Here is a 19,549-nt window from a genome sequence, read left to right on the forward strand (position 1 = left end):
TCTTCCTGTCAACTATGCCATACTGCCTTGAGTAAATAGTATATAACTCTTACATGGACTTTGATTAAGGTCTTCTAATCCCACAGAACCCTATATACAGCCATGTATACAGCTATTTCATGGACCATTAGGTTAACTTCTATCAAAGTAGAACAATTTTATACTTCATGAATTGTATTTATGTATGCATTCTCATTACAAAAGCTAATTTTTTAGCGAAGAGGTTCTAGTTTAAATATAAGTTATTTTACTCCTTGCCCCTAATAAAATGGAAATGTGATCAGATGTCCTAATAATGCCAGTATGTCACAACTCTTCTGTTTCCCAGCAGGAAGCCAAGGTCAATTAAGACTCAGCTGTCGACACCACTGACCAAAGGATAAGATTTTACTTAGGGGGGAAAAAAAACCAACATGAAGAGTTAATAAGGATAATTAATGCATTAATTACTTAATCAGTTACACTTATAACCACAATAGTGAAAGAGATGAAATTATTATTTTAACAGCAGGTACCAGAATTCCTCATGGGGAGGTAACTGTCTTTGTAGAGACTATATCTTTTTTTTTTTTTTTTTAAAGATTTTATTTATTTATTTGTCAGAGAGAGAGAGAGTGAGAGCAAGCACAGGCAGACAGAGTGGAAGGCAGAGGCAGAGGGAGAAGCAGGCTCCCTGCGGAGCAAGGAGCCCGATGTGGGACTCGATCCCAGGACGCTGGGATCATGACCTGAGCCGAAGGCAGCTGCTTAACCAACTGAGCCACCCAGGCGTCCCTGTAGAGACTATATCTTGTCAGATTGTTTTGGGTGGGGAAGATAAGGCCTCAAAGACATTAGGAAATAGATGAAATGCTTAACTTCTCTCCTTAAGTAAGAAAAAAAAATAAAAAAACAGAGAAGGTATAGCGCCAGTACAAGGAAAGACGACAAAGAAAGACCGTAGTGATTAGTGACAAGGAAAGGTGAAAAAGTGGTAAAGTGCTGAAGGTCTTTTTTTTTTTTTTTTAAGATTTTATTTATTTATTTGACAGAGAGAGATCACGAGTAGGCAGAGAGGCAGGTAGAGAGAGAGAAGGGGGGATGCAAGCTCCCTGCTGAGTCGAGAGCACAATATAGGACTCGATCCCAGGACCCTGAGATCATGACCTGAGCCGAAGGCAGAGGCTTAACCCACTGAGCCACCCAGACGCCCCACTGAAGTTCTTTTAAAAAGAAAGTTGGAGGAGCACCTGGGTGTCTTGGTCGGTTAAGCAACCGACTCTTGATTTCAGCTCTTAGGGTCGTGAGACTTCTTGTACTTGTCATACTCCAAGCTCAGGACAGAGTTTGCTTGTCCCTCTCCCTCTGCTCCTTACCCCACTTGTTCTCATGCTCTCTCTCTCTCTCTCCCCCTCAAATAAATATTTTTAAAAATTTTAAAAATAAAAAGAAAGATGGACAACATTCCATTTAAAATTATTGGCAGTATTCTAAAGGCAAACCCTTTCTACCATCCTTCAGAAAAGTATTGAACACATACAAATGCCTAATATAAAGGCCCAGGGGAAGGTAGAAATCAAAGGAAGAGGGATAAGTTCTACATGTGGTTACAGCATGGAGAAGACAGAAGAGAAGTGTTGTAAGAAGTGGGAAATGGATGAATTGAAATTAAACAAACAGAAATTTTAAACACCACTGTAAGCCCTAGAAATTCTACAAAATCTTGGAAAAGCATTTTAGGTGTGGGATAAGGTTAGCTTGAGTCAATCATATCTAAACCTCCAAAGTCAGATTAATAACTGGGATGTGGGGGTGCCTCATGGTGTAGTCAGTTTAATGTCCAACTCTTGGTTTCAGCTCAGGTCACGATCTGTCATGCAATCAAGCCCCACATCGGGCTCAGCCCTCAGCATTCTCTTTCCTTCTTCCTCTGCCCCTCCCCACTGCACGCTTTCTCTCTCTCTCAAATAAATAAATCCTAAAAAAGGGGGAGTATAAATATTTTTTCAAAATATTCTTAAAATTTCCCATTCCAATTATTTTAATGCTTTTAAACTTATACTATAGGAAAACTTTAAAATATTTAAATACTTTTTAATTTTTTTTTAAATTTAAAATATCTAGAAAAATACAAAAAGGGAGTGAAAATTTCCCATAATCCCACTATTGTGTATACTCATACAGAAACCGAAAGGTAAAAAAGTACCTTTCTACACTTCCAATTCTACTTTCCCAGAGGTAACCACTGTTACATCAATCACTTTTATCATATACTTCCATATTTTTTCTATAATTATATAGTATGTACTTTTTCTTTCTAGAAAGGAGGCTGTCCCAGACATACTGTGCTACAAAACTTGCTTCATCCACTTAACATATCATGAACACTTACTATCTTTTCGAGTAACAACATATCAAGTTATTTTATATTCTTAAGTGGTTGCATAGCATTTCATTACATTAATTTTTCATATCTAGGTCCCTCTTGTCAGGCACTTATGCTTTTTCCAAATTTTTGCTATCATAAATGATACAACAATGAACTCTGTAGGAGAGATTCCTGACAGCGGAATTCTTAAATCAAAGCATATGAGCATTTTAATTATTTACAGATAATGACTAAGCCCTCCAAAAGGCTATACAAATTTACATTCCAGTTACAGTAGAGGAGAGGTTCCTTTTCTCTTAAAATTTTATCAAACCTGGATATTAGGAACAGCTTAAGTTTTGCCAATCAAACTGCCAAAAAAACCCCACAAACAAACAACTTTTTGGCTGATTTAATTTGTATTTCTCTACTGATTTCTCTGAGGGGTTCAACATCATTCTATATGCATAGTGGTCACTGTGTTTCTTCTGACGAGCACATGATTAGTATCATTTTATTTACTTTTATTGGGTTGCCTTTTTCTTATTGGTTTGTAGAAGCCTTTATGTATTACTAATACAATGTTTTATATTTTATTTTAAATATTTTCTTAGTCCATACAAAAGAGACTTCTAGTTCTCTCCTAATAAGTATTCTTCCCTTAAAAATCATGGTGGTGTTTAAACGGGCAGGTGGTCCCCAGCCTAAGACTACATTTCCAAGCTTCCCTGCAGCTAGTTTGACCGTGTGACTAAGTTCTAGTCAAACTGGTGTGAGCAGAAGCGATGATTATGCTCATAAAAGGAAAGGATATTTATAGCAGGATGCTGGCTGACATACTGATAGAGTGGTGAGCTTTTTTTAACCACGGAATACCTAAGGGGTACCAGAGAGAGTGCCACATCAGGTCTCAACAGCTTACTCTCAGACTGTATCAGACTGAGAACAACAAGCTTCTGAACTGTTTAAGCTACTGGTTTTTTTGTTCTGTTTGTTACAGTAGCCTAACTTACATGTGGGCTAACACGGAATTTAGAATCTAGAAGTGAGTGCTGCTATTATTCAAATTAAAATACACGGTATTGGCTTAGTAGTCAGACAGCAAGTAATTAAGACACAGCAGGTTAGAATGCCAATGATCTTTGTAACCCATATCACAACATCTGATAAAATTGTTGCTGCGATAGCCCTGGAAGGCAGACCACACACCAAGAGAGCATGCAACCATAGGAGGAAAGGATGACAAAATTTACCATGTGCTCGCTGTTTCTTGACATATTCAGCAAAGCCCTAAAATAAGAGATGAACTTGGACTAGAGGTAGCCGGAGGAGAGCAAGCAGAGATGGAAGGGAATGATTCTCTGCCTGTGGTTGATAACTTATTGTCTAGAGTTCAATAATTTGGATTATGCACCCCATTGCTTCATTATCCCAACCTGAAATAGTGGTAAGAGGTCCTCAAGCTTTTCTCAAGTGCTACTGATAGATATTGGGAGAAAGCTCTATGGCAAAGATCAGATTAAGGATGTTATCCTTCCAATGAAACCCCTTCTTTTAGATGATCTCAATACAGATTCCATTAGGTTGAATGAAAGGGATAGGCGAAGTATAGACAGTAAATCAAATTCCAGACTTGTCAGGCTTAAAATCTACCTAAATGAGATCCCTGTTATAACTCACATCTGGAATGACCAAAAGCAAACAAAGCAGTAGTCTTTTTTTTTTTTTTTTTTTAAAGAATTGAAATGCCAGATAAGTAACAAGCCTGGCCTGCTTGTATGATGTGTGACTGTTCAGCCTCTAAAGTAATCCTCTGACCTTTTAGATCCACTCTAGCAAAAAGTAGGCAGCAAAAACTGGATTGCTCCATAGAAATGTATATTCCAGAGGTATTTGGCTTGCTCAGTCTGTAGAGCAGATGCCTCTTGATCTTAGGGTTGTGAGTTCGAGTCCCACATTGGGTATAAAGATTACTTTAAAAAATAAAATGTTTAAAAAAAAAGTGAAAAAAAGAAATGTATATTCCCCAAGGACCACATCAGCATAATGATTTGTATATAACAATAATGTGTTCCTTTTTATTACTGAGTAGTATTCTGTCGTTGTATGGATATACTGTAATTTATATGTAATTCATAAATTGTGGTGAGTGTATCTTTAACTATATTCTTAAGAAAATGCCAAATGGTTACACTATTTAATCCCACTAGCAATATCTGAACAGTTCTAGCTGTCTCATCAGCACTTAGCATGGTCATGTTTTTTAGTTTAAAAATTTTAGGCATTCTAATGGGTGTGTAGTGATATCTCATTATAGTTTTAATCTGACTTTCCTAATGATTTATCATGTTACATTTCTTCGTGTGTTTATTGGCCCCTTGTATATCTTTTGTGAAACGTCTCTTCATACATTCCCCCATTTTTGAGTTGCATTATAAGAGTTCTTTTTACAGGGGCACCTGGGTGGCTCAGTGGATTGGGCCTCTGCCTTTGGCTCAGGTCATGATCTCAGGGTTCTGGGATTAAGCCCCATGTTGGGCTCTCTGCTCAGCAGGAGCCTGCTTCTCTCTCTCTCTCTGTCTGCCTCTGCCTACTTGTGATCTTTGTCTGTCAAATAAATAAATAAAATCTTTTTTTAAAAAAAGAGTTCTTTTTATGTTCTAAGTATGTCCTTTGTTTTGACATGTATGTTGTCAATATTTTCTCTTAGACTCTGGCTTGCCTTTTCATTTTCTTAATGGTGTCTCTCAAGGAGCAAAAGTTTAATATTTTGATGAAATCCAATTTATCAATTTTTTCTTTATTAATCATGCTTTTTGTGTTCCAAGACCACTTTGTCTACTCCAAAGTAGCAAAGCTTTTCCTCTTTTTTTTTTTTCTAAGAAGTTTTCCAAGAAGTTTTAGAAGTTTGAGTTTTATATTTAGGTCCGAAATTCATTTTAAGTTAATTTTTATTTAAGGTGTGAGGTATGGGTCAATACTAATTTTTGTTGAAAAGACTTTTCCTTTCTCCACTACATTGCCTTGGCACCACAGTTAAAAAGCAACTGAACACATATGTATGGATCTATTTCTGGACCCTTGTATCATTCATCTTTATGCCTATCTTTTCACAAATATCAAACTATTTTAATTATTATAGCTTTCTGTTAAGTCTTGAAATCAATAAAATCTCCTCTAACCTTTTGTTTTTGAAGATTGCTTTGGTAATTCTCTGATCTTTGCATTTCCTTTTAAATTTTAGAATCAGCTTGTAATTAAAAAAAAAAAATCCACTGGAATTTTGATTGGGATTGCACTGAGTTCACAGATGAATTTGGAAAGAACCCTCATTTTAAGAAAATTGGATCTTCTTATACATGAATATGGCATATCTTTCCATTTATATCTTCTTTAATTTCTTTCAATGTAGAGGTCTTGGACATCTTTTGTTCAACTTATTTCTAGGTATCTTATGATTTTGGTCTTATCGTTTTTATTTCATTTTCCAATTGTGTGCTGCTAGACTGGAGAAATACAGTTGATTTTTGGGTATCAATCTTATGTCCTACAACCTTGCTAAATTCATTTATTTGTTCTAGCAGTTGCTTTGTAGATTCCCTAGATTTTCTTCAGATGAGCAGTCATACCATCTGCAAATACTTTTACTTCTTTCTTTTCAATCTTTATGCCTTTTATTTCTTTTTCTTACCTACTGCAATGGTAGACCCACCAGGACAATACTGTATTACATGTGGTGAAAGTGGGTGTCCTTGCCTTGTTCCCAGTCTCTAATGTATATAGTAGTCTCTCACCGTTAACCATGATCTTTGTTATACATATTTTAGAGATGTTATTTATCAGTTTGAGAAATTTTCCACTATTCCTACTTTGTTGAGGGTTTTACTATGAACAAGTACTGAATTTTTTCAAGTGCATTCCCTACATCTATTGAGATCATCAGAAAGTTTTTCTCCTTTATTCTGTAATATAACAAGTAACATTGTTTAACATTTGAAAATCAATCAAGCCTTGCGTTCCTGAGACAAACTCTATTTGGTTGTGGAGTATTATCCTTTTTAAATATTGTTGGACTCAATCTGCTAATATTTTGATAGTGATTTTTACATCTATTTTCATGAGGATTCTTACTTTAAGAAAAGTCTTTGATAACCAGTTCAACTTCTTGAATAGATATAGGGCTATTTACCTGGCTCTTGGGTGAATTCTGTTAAGTTGTATTTTTCAAAATATTTAACTGTGTTGTAAATTAATATAAGACTGTCCCCTGAATTCTCTTGTTATCCTGTAAATATCCATAAGTTCTGGGGTGGATATCTCTTTTTCATTCTTGATAGTTATGATTTGGGTTTTCTTTTTTCTTGATCAGTTTAGCTAGAGGTTTGCCAATTTTGTTGATCTTTTCAAAGAGTCAATTTTATATTTGTTAATTTTCTCAACTATTTTCTATTTCACTGATTTCTATTCTTATTTTTAGTATATCCTTCCTCATGTTTACTTTGGTTTACCTTTCTTTTTTTTTTCTAGCTTCTTATAGCAATACTTCAGGTCATTGATTTTAGATCTTACTTCTTTTCTAATACTACCATTTAAAGCTACACATTTTAGGGCACATGGGTGGCTCACAGTCACTTAAGCATCCAGCCCTTGGTTTTGGCTCAGGTCATGATCTCATGGGTTATGGTCTCATGGGTTGTAAGATCAAGCCCTGCCTCTGGCCCCACTCATACATGCACTCTCTCTCTCTTTAAAATAAATAAATCTTTAAAAAATAAAAATAAAAAATAATAACAAAGTTACATATTTCATGCTAACATTGTTTAAATGCATCTCACAAACTGATGTGTTTTTATTATCACTCAATTCCAAATATTTTCTAGTTTTTCTTGAGATTTTGTCTTTGAGTTATGAATTATTTAGAGTATATCATTGTATTTCCAGATACTGGAAGTCTTCTTCGTTACTTCATTGTCACTGATTTCTTTTTAAGATAGATTTATTCATCTTAGAAAGAGAGAGAAAGAAAGCATGAGCAGGAGAGGGTAGGGGGAGAGAGAATCTCAAGCAGACTCTGCACTGAGTGCAGAGCCTGACGCAGGGCTCGATCTCAAGACCCCAAGATCACAACCTGAGCTAAAACCAAGAGTCAGACACTTAACTGACTGTGCCACCCAGACACCCAATTATCAATGATTCTAATTTAATTCTGTTGTATTCAGAGAATACACTTTGTATGATTTTAATTCTTGTAAATTTATTAAGACTTGTTTTATGGCTCAATATAAAACCTATCTTGGTGAATGTACCATGTGCACTCGAAAATAATACATATTCTGTAGTTTTGGGATGCAGTGTTCTATAAATGCCAATTAGATCAAGATGGCTGATTATGTTGTTGAGATGTCCTATGTCTTTACTAATATTTTTTCTAGTTATTCTATCAATTACTTAGATAGTATGTTAAAAAAACCTACTGTAGGGATGTGTGGGTGGCTCAGTCAGTTGAGCATCCAACTCTTGATTTTGGCTCAGGTCATGATCTCATGGCTCATCAGACTGGGCTCCATGCCTAGCGGGGAGTCTGTTTGAAGATTCTCTCCCTCTGTCCCTCCCTCCACATGTATGTGCATATGATCTTTCTAAAATAAATAAATAAACCTTTAAAAATATATACTACTATATTGAGGAATTGCCTATTTCTCTTTTTGTTAATTTTTACTTTATATATTTTAAAGCCCTTATTACACAAAAATATATTTATAATTGATATGCTTCCATGATGAACTGTTCACCATTATGACGCAGACCCTTTATAATGCTCTGTTTAAAGTCTGTTTTTATCTGGGCACCTGGGTGGCTCAGTGGGTTAAGCCTCTGCCTTCGACTCAGGTCATGATCCCAGGGTCCTGGGATCGAGCCCTGCATCGGGCTTCCCTTCCTCTCTCTCTGCCTGCCTCCCTGCCTACTTGTGATCTCTCTCTGTTAAATAAATAAATAAAAATCTTTAAAAAAAAAAAAGTCTGTTTTATCAATATTTAAAAATAACCATTGCAGTCTTTCATACTTCCTTTTTGCATGTTATATCTTTTCCCATCCACTTACTTTCAAGCTACATGTCTCCTATAGCCAGCCTATTGTAGGAGTTTGCTCTTTTATCCATTCTAGCAATTTCTGCCTTTGAATTAAAATTTTTAAGACCATTTACATATAATCATTGCACTGGTGAAATTTGGTTCCACCATTTTATTATTTGTTCTCTGTGTTATTTTCCTTCCCTTTTCCCCCTTTCCTGCCTTCCTTTGGATTATTTCTATTTTGTTGGTGATTACCCTAAAAGCTACAGTATGTACTCTTGATTCATCAAAGCCCATACTAATCAATACCTTTACCACAGTCTCCTCCTGCCTGAAGAACACCCTGTAGAAGTTCCTTTAGTGCTGATCTGTTGTGACACATGCTCTCAATTTTGTGTTTATCTAAAAATGTTTTCAGGGTGCCTAGGTGGCTCAGTGGGTTAAAGCCTCTGCCTTCGGCTCAGGTCATGATCCCAGGGTCCTGGGATCGAGTCCTGCATTGGGCTCTCTGCTCAGCAGGGAGCCTGCTTTTCCCCTCTCTCTCTGCCTGCCTCTCTGCCTGCTGGTCATCTCTGTCTGTCAAATAAAAAAATAAAATCTTTAAAAATAAAAAAATAAAAAATAAAACTGTTTTCATCATCTTGCCTTCATTTTTGAAGGATTATTTTTTTAACTGGGTAAAGACTTCTAGGATTGCCATTTTCTTTCCTTATAGTAAAAAACGTGACTTTACCCTTTTCTGGTTTCCATTATTGTTGTTTAGAAAGAAGCTGTCAGTTTAATTCAAGTGTTGGCAAATTATGACCTCTGGGTAAAATTGGCCGAGCACCTGTTTTTGTAAATACAGCTTTACTGGAACACCACCATAATCATTCACTTATATATTGTCTATGGCTGGTTTTGTACAAGGGCAGAATTGAGAGGTTAAACAGATCACATGGTACTAGCATAAAGACCTACAAACAGACCAATGGTCTAGACTAGAGAGGCTCACTTATACGGTCAGATGATCTTCCACTAAGATGCTAAGACCACTCAATGCGGAAAGGACAATCTCTCCAACAAATGTTGTATGAAAACTATATCCACATGCAAAAAAATGGTGTTGCATCCTTATCTTCCATCATATTCAAAAATTAACTCAAAATGGGCTAAAGGCCTAAGTGTAAGACCTAAACTATAAAACTCCTGGAAGGAAACATAGAGGGAAAACTTCATGACATTGGTCTTGGCAATGATTTCTTGGATAGGACACCAAAAACACAGACAACAAGAGCAAACAACAAACAAACAACCCCCCCCCCAAAAAAAACAAGTGGGACTACATGAAACTTAAATACTTTTAGGTATCCAAGGATCACTCAGCAGAGTGATTATGAGTAGAATATTAGCTACATTAATAAATGTGTGACCTTATTAATTTCTCTTTGCAGACAGGTTACTTATCCTCTCCAAGCCTAATTTTCCCAATCTTTAAAATGATGACAATATCACATTCAATGTTTTTTATGGCATAAAAATGGGTATGCAGCAAATATTAGTTCCTGTCCTTTTCTAAATTGCCTTCAGTCTATGTCTTTAACATTTTCAATGGTGAAAAATTTTAATGTTTCATCATGGATTGAACCATATATTCAAATAAAAGTGACTATACAAGCTAAGTTTAATAAATACGATGAGTGATCTAAAAAGTGTTTTGCAGAAACACTAAAACTAAAACACTTTCATCTAAAAAGTGTTTTGCAGAAAGAACCCTATAAGTCTGAGTAAGATCTTGATCATATCACTATCAGTTTACCTTTTGGAGAATTTCTCAGAGAAGTTCTCAATATTTTTCAATTTTTATAGGCTAAAACGATTGTCCGACCTGATTAATGCTACCTGAATTGCATGCTTCTGTCATGCATACAGTGTGAGAATATTAAACTTGGCCACTGGAGACTTTGATGACTTGTTTTTGTTTTTTTTTTAAGGATTTATTTATTTATTTGAAAGACGGAAATCACAAGGAGGCAGAGAGGCAGGCAGAGAGAGAGGAGGAAGCAGGCTCCCCGCTGAGCAGAGAGCCCAATGTGGGGCTCGATCCCAGGAACCTGGGATCATGACCTGAGCCAAAGGCAGAGGCTTTAACCCACTGAGCCACCCAGGCGCCCCGACTTGTTTTTGAATCATATAAAGAAACATGTTTTAGTAGATGTTACTGTCTTCTTTAAAAATGGTTTTGTCCAGTTACCTTGGGAACAGGAGAACAGGGGCAACTAGGTGGCTCAGTAGGTTGAGTGTCTAACTCTTGATTTTTGGCTCAGGTCATGATCATGAGATTGAGCCCTGCACCAGGCTCCATGTTGAGCATAGAGCATGCTTAAGATTCTCTCCCTCTGGTGTGCATGGCTGGAGCAATCGTTAAGGGTCTGATTCTTGGTTTCTGCTCAGATCATAATCTTGGGGTGGTGAGATGAAGCCCTGTGTTGGGTTCTGTGCTCAGCAGGGAGTCTTCTTGAGACTCTCCCTCTTCCTCTTGCTCATGCTTCCTCTCTCTTTAAAATAAATAAATTTTTTTAAAAGATCTTATTTATTTATTTGACAGAGAGAGACACAACAAGAGAGGGAACACAAGCAGGAGGAGTGGGAGAGGAAGAAGAACCCTTCCTGCTGAGCAGGGAGCCCAATGCAGGGCTTGATCCCAGGACCCTGGGATCATGACCTGAGCTGAAGGCAGATGCTTAATGACTGAGCCACCCCCCAAATAAATAAATCTTTAAAAAAATTCTCCTCTTTTCCTTCTGTCCCTCCTACCACTACCCACATGCACTCTCTCTCACTCTCTCTAAAAAATAAATAAATAAATAAATAAATAATAGGAGAAACAACTCTATGGGGACATCTGGGGGCTCAGTGGGTTGGGCCTCTGCCTTTGGCTCAGGCCACTGTCTCAGGGTCCTGGGATCAAGCCTTGCATCAGGCTCTCTGCTCAGCTGGGAGCCTGCTTCTTGCTCTCTCTCTGCCTGCCTCTCTGCCTACTTGTGATTTCTCTCTCTGTCAAATAAATAAAATATGAAATTTTAAAAAAAGGAAACAACTCTAAGTGCCTAAAACCATCATTAATTCTAGATTCCTACAAACCACAAGAAAAACAATACCACTGATTAAAGAAGTCATACTTCATACTATCTTTATAATGTGCTTGGGATAATGTCATTAATGACCATCTAATTCTTTTCTGCCACAGTTTGAGCATATCCCCTCTTGTCCTACATTCTGTTAGTAAGAAAATAAGTACATTAAAAATGATAAAGTCTTTGGCACTTGAAGCAGCTGTTAAGTCACTCTTCATCCTTGCCATCTGCAAGTTGAATAACTTATTTTCCTTTGCTTTTACTTAATATGTTCTATCTCTTGGAAAGCTGCAATAGTAGGAAAATACATACATGCAATACTAGGAAAATAACTTTTACACACTTTTCAAGAATAATTAAGAAAACACATGGAGTTAGAATTACAGTTACATAAAAAAGCAATGTGGTAAGTATAATATAATTATTAATAAAAATGAAGACTCCGAAAAAAACTGTCATTCATATATTAATTCCATACCATCGTTCTAATTTTAGTATACTAGAGCACAATAATCCTTACCAGGAGACTTTCCTTGCTGTGAGTTGCTTCTTCGCTCTCTGTATCTGGCTGGAGTAGATAAACCTGCATCTTTACTTGGCTTGCTAGCAGGCCCCACTTCTGAAATAAGGAATCCCATCTGTTCTGAAGGCAAGATATTCTCAGGTGGACTGGTCTGGCATTTTATACTGGCATCCACCTAAAACGTGAAACCCACTCATTATTCTGTATTTATCCCAAATATCTACTAAAAGTTAAGATATTTTTTCAGAGGAGTTCTAATATTGAAACATGATCCAACAAACATATCTGTAAAAGGCTTTTCATTCTTATGAGTGATATCACCTTTGATTTTTTTGAACTAATCTGAATAATTCAGTAGTAGGATATATATTTTCCCATGCACAAAGCATTGAAACGTATATGGAGCTAAAACATTTACTTAGGGTCAGAAGATTAACCATGAAGCTTGTTGTTGTTGTTGTTTTGGTAAAATTCACAAACACATACAGATTTACAATTGGTTAAGACCATATACAAACATATACAGATTTACAATTGGTTAAGACCACTATCTTTCTCCACTCTAGTATCCCTTCCATCAGATTTCCACTCCCATTGGTAATACTAAAATGGTCAATGGCAAAATCCTGTTGGATGATGTCAGTGGAGCTGAGGACACTTTATTCTACTAATTTTGTATTCTTTGTCTTAAAGAGACCCTCAAAATTGTATAAGCTTCCACCCCTAAAAAAATCTAGATCTTTTCTGTTTATGAGATATAAGTATGGAGTTCCTAAATTTTCTCTGGAATGCAAATTCCTTCCCCAAGGTGATCAACTTCTGAACTACTCTTATTTCTTTGAATTCATTTTAAATAAAACTATATAATGAAATAAAGCTAAAAGTTAATAACAGCTTTTAAAAGCTCTGATGTTCAAACATTTTTTAAAGATCTTGAAAGTAATTATGTGAATGCAATTTTAAGGTATGAAATCTAATACTTTGGATGTGACTATGAAGGAACAAAGAGAAATTTTCTTTTCTTTCCACAATCATATCTGAAACACAATGGGCCTATCTTTGGTCTACAGAATTTATAGTACTATTTTAAAAATTTTTTTTAATTTTTTTAATAAACATATAATATATTTTTATCCCCCGGGGCACAGGTCTGTGAATCGCCAGGTTTACACACTTCACAGCACTCACCATAGCACATACCCTCCCCAATATCCATATACCCACTCCCCTTCTCCCAGTATAGTACTATTTTAACACATGATATACTGGGTCTCAACAGTTGGGCTCAAAAAAGGACAATGAGTTGATAGATACTTTAAGACAGATATATCTAAAATTAGAGCTAAAAAATAATGCATTAAAAAAAATACAACTGTTGGGCAACCCCTTCAGGTCCCCTCCGTTCTTGGGAGCTTTGAACTATCACATTGCTATCACTCAGTAGACTTTGCTTTGCTATCCAACAACAACAACAAAAAAAAACACAACTATCAAGAAGTTATCTTGGGAATCTAAAAGTGATGATATTTTCAGTCCCATTAAAGAAAAACAAACACAAAATTTAAAAAAAATATATGTGTATGTACACACACATTTACAGATGTGTATATGTGTGTATATATACATATATATACACACTTATACATACATACACATGGCTAAGATCAAGAAAAAAATAAAAGTAGGAAAATATAAGTTAATTCACAAAAACTGATTTTAACTTAGATATAGTTTTACTTAGAATCAAATTTTATTCATTTTCTGGTCATAAACCAGCAGCAATAAAGGAATTAGCCTCTACCTTCAGAATATGTCTCTCAAACTAGAGTCAAATTCTGCTTTAAGAATGTAGATATTAGTAATGAAATTCAAACACAGTATGCTCCTAAGTCAAATGAGAATTCAATAATGCTATAAGAAAGTATGAAAAGACCCCTAACCATCTTATACCTCCATGCTACAAATGGCTAGAAAAGTCCTGATATTATCTGCCAGATAAACCATCCTTTCTGAGTAGTGGATTTAATCAGCCAGGCATACCTAGTCCATCCAAATTAAGATAGGAAGCAAAACTCAAGGGATGCTTTTAACATGAAAATAAGTTTTATTCCACAATGCTCCTACTGCCTCTCTAGAGGCTGACTTCAGACCATAACATAGTAAGAAGTCTGGGGTTTAAGGTTACTTCTTTCTGAATTTTTTGTGCAGAATCACTGGGACAACCACCATGCTTCTGGAAAGCATAATGGGAGCACCTGGGTAGCTCAGTCAGTTAAGCATCTGACTTGGCTCAGGTCATGAGTTCTGGGTCCTGGGATGGAGCCCCATGTCAGGCTCTGCACTCAGCACAAAGTTGACTTGTCCCTCTGCCTTGCCCCACACCCCTTTGGGCTCTGGTATGCACTTGCACTCTCTCTCTCTTGCTCTAATAAATAAATAAAATCTTTAAAGAAAAAAAAAAAAGAAAGAAAGTGGGGCTGGTGGCTCAAAGGATTAAGCCTCTGCCTTCGGCTCAGGTCACGGTCCCAGGTCCTGGGATGGAGCCCCGCATTGGGCTCTCTGCTCAGCGGGAAGCCTGCCTTACCCCCCTCCCTCTGCCTGCCTCTCTGCCTACTTGTGATCTCTCTCTCTCTCTCTCTCTGTCAAATAAATAAATAAATAAAATCTTTAAAAAAAAAAAAAAAAAGGCATAGTGAACTGGTAATAAACCCGAATAAAATGTGAACAAACTCTTCACCAGAACAGTCTTTAGCAAGAAGCACTAGGTACTTTGAGCTTTTTAGAGACTTTTCTCTTTGCCTTACCTGGTGTGTGCTGAATGGTAGCCCTTCCTGCACAAACACTACTGAAGATGGAGACGGATTACGACTTAGCTGCTCCTTCAGTTTGACATGAGCTTGTTGGATGGCTGCAGATTCCTGCATTGTCGTATTTTCAACAGGCTGAGCTGTGTGGATGGTATAGATGTACTCAGGTGACTGTGGTAGAGAGCAGGTAATTGCTTGTTCTGTTCCGACCACAAAAGATGTAATATCTGAGCCTACAGGAGTAAGTGGCTCCAGCTGGCTAGCCTGACTTGTGGAAGATGGATTGCTGTTGTTTGAATTAGCTAGGATATGTTGGCCTCTGTTAGACTGAGATGTTGGGCACTGATTCTCAACAGGCTCCACCTTCACCATCTCCAATTTAGGGGAGGAATGCAACTCATCTACTATCTGAAAAACAGCCTCTAGGTTTACTTCTGTCTTTTTATTTTCATCAGTAGCACTGCAAGGCCAATTAGAAGGCAGAAATTCAACTGGATAGGAGGATTGCATTGGAGGATTCTGGGAAAAGAGAAAATAGGACTGTTTGGATAGAAAATTGAATATGAGATTAAGGAGGAAAGCAGCAATGTTTAGGCTGGTAAATGTTAAATAACTTTTAACTAAAGCTCACTAAGAAAACCTGAACACCAATCAACTTTTCAGCAATGGCAGCTTTAATTCTATTGTTAACATTTACTTAGCCACTAATATACATCAACCACTATACTCAATACTGGAAAGGACCAATAATTCTCAGGGTTAAAATATACAAAATCAAAAAGCTACAGTACCCAAATACATATTTGCTGATAAAATACCTATACAACCAATTATTTCATAAGAGTTGACAGACAAAAACATCACTTATATCTATCATATACTACTTTAGGAATGTAGTAAGGAAATTTCAAACACAGGATGCTCACAAGTCCACCAATGCTTCTATAGATTCAGGGGGAGGTACTGATATTCTGTTCCAAATGATCTGGGAAAAAATGGATGGAATATCGAATGTCCTTTGGTTCCTGAGATTATTTATTTTTAAATAATAAAACATAGATTAAAAAGAGTTGTCACTTTTAGATATATTCTTTATATCTTCAAGATGTATTCTCTTATACATAGTACTTTGCACAAAGTAGGAATTCAATTACATATTTGGGGATAAATAATCTCAAGCTATGAATATAAAATACTGAAGAGTAATAATTAAATAAAACGTGTGATAGGTTGGTGTTGCCAAATACACAACAAAGACTGAGTCAGTTATTTGAAGGACATTAATGCCAAATAATGTAAATTTAAATGGTTTAAGCATCAAGCCACTTTCTCTAGCCAATAGCACCATTTATTGAGTTCTTACTATGTGCCAAGCACATGCAAAGTACTTTATATACATTATTCCATTTAATCCTTGCAAGAGGCCTATAAAATGTGATCATCTCCATTTCCAAATGATGAAACTGAAGTTCAGAGAAACTGTGTATTCACCTAAAGTCACAATGAAATAACTGACAAATCCAGGTTTCAAACATAGGATGCCTGACTTCAGAGCTCTTGTTCTTAACCATTACACTATAATGATCATTCATGCACACTCTCACCAATATCTATGATCCAACAAAACCAATTGCATTTATTTCCAGAATCATATCTAAAATATGTTTTTTTTTCATTTTAAAAATGTTATGTCTAGGGGCACCTGGGTGGCTCAGTGGGTTAAAGCCTCTGCCATCGGCTCAGGTCATGATCCCAAGGTCCTGGGATCGAGCCCCACATCGGGCTCTCTGCTCAGCGGGGAGCCTGCTTCCCTTCCTCTCTCTGCCTGCCTCTCTGCCTACTTGTGATCTATCTGTCAAATAAATAAATAAAAAATTTTAAAAAATGTTATGTCTACCTATCTTTATTTTCCTATAACAAACAAGTATTATCTTTCTATAGTAAGGATATTTCTAAGGATATGTTAAATAATTTATTTAAAACATAAACATAAACAAGACATAAACACCATCAGAGTATCTCCAGTATGATCCAAGGGAGAGAGTTCCTGGATCTACAAACAAGAGAGTCTAACTTGTGGGACAGATATGTCCCTCTAGCGAAGATGAACAGACTGGACTATAATGCTTGATAGTAGGCTGTGATGATTGGCGCAGGGGTACGGACCTCAGCTGAATCATGGGAGCTGAATGTACGTGTTTCACCTTTGTCTTGCATGTGTATAATGCTTGATAGTCCACTGATGGTACCTGCCATTAAAAATGTCCAACTAAGGGGCACCTGGGTGGCTCAGTGGGTTAAAGCCTCTGCTTTCGGCTCAGGTCATGATCTCAGAGTCCTGGAATCGAGCCCCGCATCAGACTCTCTGCTCAGCAGGGAGCCTGCTTCCTCCTCTCTCTCTGCCTGTCTCTCTGCCTGCCTGTGATCTCTCTCTGTCAAATAAATAAAATCTTTTTTTAAAAAATGTCCAACTAAGTCCCTTTGATCTGATTCTATATTCTTCAAATAACAATCTGATTATAATTGGCTTTCCATGTAATTTTCTCAAAATTACTAGTGGAATGCCACTAGTAAGCTATTCTCTTAAAAACAGAAGCTAGGGGTGCCCGGGTGGCTCAGTGGGTTAAAGCTTCTGCCTTCGGCTCAGGTTATGATTCAGGGTCATGGGATCGAGCCCCACATCAGGCTCTCTGCTGGGCAGGAAGCCTGCTTCCTCCTCTCTCTCTGCGTGCCTCTCTGCCTACTTGTGATCTCTATCTGCCAAATAAATAAATAAAATCTTAAAAATAAAAATAAAAAAAAAACCAGAAGTTATCTCTGGGGTGCCTGGGTGGCTCAGGTCATGATCCTAGGGTCCTGCTTCTGCTTCTGCTTCTGCTCAGCAGGGAGCCTGCTTCCCTTCCTCTCTCTGCCTGCCTCTCTACCTAATTGTGATCTCTGTCAGATAAATAAATAAAATCTTTAAAAAAAAAAAAACCCAGAAGCTATATCAACTACATGACATCAAAGGTAAATACATAATTCCAATCTTTAAGCAATTATAGCACAAAACTACAAAGAGTGAAATTTAATCTTATTCTAGGGGCACCTGGGTGGCTCAGTGGGTTAAGCCTCTGCCTTCAGCTTGGGTCATGATCTCAAGGTCCTGGGATCGAGGCCCACATCAGGCTCTCTCCTCAGTGGGGAGCCTGCTTCCCCCTCTCTCTCTGCCTGCCTCTCTGCCTACTTGTGATCTCTGTCTGTCAAATAAATAAATAAAATCTTTAAAAAATTTAATCTTATCATAGAAATAGCAATCTAAAACATTTAAATAAAACTCAATTGCTTCCCAATAAATAATGTGAAAATAACTGAAGTATAGTGTTCACAATATGGGAGCAAAAAAGTATCACTACTTGAATTTCTCATTTTTTATTTCATTTTCCTTTCTCATTAAAAAAAAGTAACTCCCTGTATCATCTTGGAAGAAACTGTCATTTGGTGACTTATGTACTTTTAAAGGTTATCTGGTATTCATTTTACCACAGAAGAGCCTAGAACAGTGATACTCTTAACTTTCAGCAACGATGAAAATGATCTCTGTGCTGTACAATTTGGTAGCCACAAGCCATATAAGACTTTGAGCACCAGAAATGAATTTTATATTTTATTTCATTTAAATTAATTTAAATAGCCTTGTAGCTACTGCCTACTCTTTTGGACAGCACAGGCCTGGAAGAATCCTCAGACATCATTTTTATCAACCCCCACTTTTTTTTTTTTAGAACTGAGAAAACTGAAGCTGTAATCCACAGCTTACTTATTAAGATAAAATTACACTTTAAAACTGTGCAAGGTCAATAATATTCCACGTGAAATAGACTGTGTGCACTATTCCAAGAATCTTACCTGGAAGTAGTTGCAGTGTGCATAGGAAGAGGCAGTGGGAGTAACACAACTACTTAAAGCGTCCATATGGGCAGAAGGAGAGCAGCACTGTAGCACAGCTGGGACAAATTCAAACAGAGAAGAGTCATCAACCACAATTTACTTCTGGCAGCATTTAAGGCACTCCCCTCTTTCCACTTGGAAAGAAAAATTCCAAGTTTTCCTTTGTGGATGCAATAAAATTATGTTTAGTCTGATTAGGTGCTATCATTTATTAAAAACAACATGGTAATAGACTAATTTTTAAAAATCATCTTAAAGGGTCATGTCTACTTTTCCAAATGATATCTTTAGCACCTAAACATTCTGTTACCTTTCTAACCAAACGTTTATTCTTATTGAAAGTAATTTCACTTTACTGAAAATATCAGAACGTATTTGGAATACAAAATAATTGTTTCAATCATTTTAATAGTAATAATAATTAGGAGGAGGGTGTGTTTTAAGGATAAAAATACGTGAAATACTCTCCAAACATGCCTACCATTATACAATGCATCTAGTAAAATCCAGACAAAAATGTTTTAACCATTTAAAAAAATAGTTAAGAATTTAAATCCAAGATCCAGACTGACTGGCTCTGGAGCCCAGCTCCAAAATTTTAATAGCTGTATAAACTTGAGCAAGGTTAATCTCTTTTCGCCTCAGTTTCTGCATCTTAATAAAATAGGGAAAATAACAGTACATACCTTACTATGTTTGTTGTGAGGAATGAATGAGTTAATATGCATAAAGCACTTGGAATAGTACTGGCA

The 19,549-nt window shown here is 36.6% G+C and overlaps 1 protein-coding gene and 1 non-coding gene across 4 annotated transcripts in view; one reads left to right on the forward strand and one right to left on the reverse strand.

Moving 5' to 3' along the window:
• Positions 1-19,549, reverse strand: part of HSF5 (heat shock transcription factor 5) — a 48,496-nt gene that overhangs the window by 11,832 nt on the left and 17,115 nt on the right. For 2 of the 3 annotated variants that reach the window (XM_059149647.1, XM_059149645.1), the window contains 3 exons: positions 18,756-18,853; positions 14,865-15,407; positions 12,058-12,235 (listed from right to left, as the gene is read on the reverse strand). In XM_059149647.1, coding sequence (XP_059005630.1) covers positions 12,058-12,235; positions 14,865-15,407; positions 18,756-18,853 — 819 coding nt within the window. The remainder of the gene's footprint in view (positions 1-12,057; positions 12,236-14,864; positions 15,408-18,755; positions 18,854-19,549) is intronic. The other variant, XM_059149646.1, reaches the window with a different exon arrangement.
• On the forward strand, positions 17,002-17,098 carry LOC131817241 (small nucleolar RNA SNORD94). Its single transcript, XR_009348425.1, has one exon. It is a non-coding gene; the product is annotated as a small nucleolar RNA SNORD94 (small nucleolar RNA).

This window comes from Mustela lutreola, chromosome 15 (genome assembly GCF_030435805.1).
Source record: "Mustela lutreola isolate mMusLut2 chromosome 15, mMusLut2.pri, whole genome shotgun sequence".
Taxonomy (NCBI): Eukaryota; Metazoa; Chordata; class Mammalia; order Carnivora; family Mustelidae; genus Mustela; species Mustela lutreola.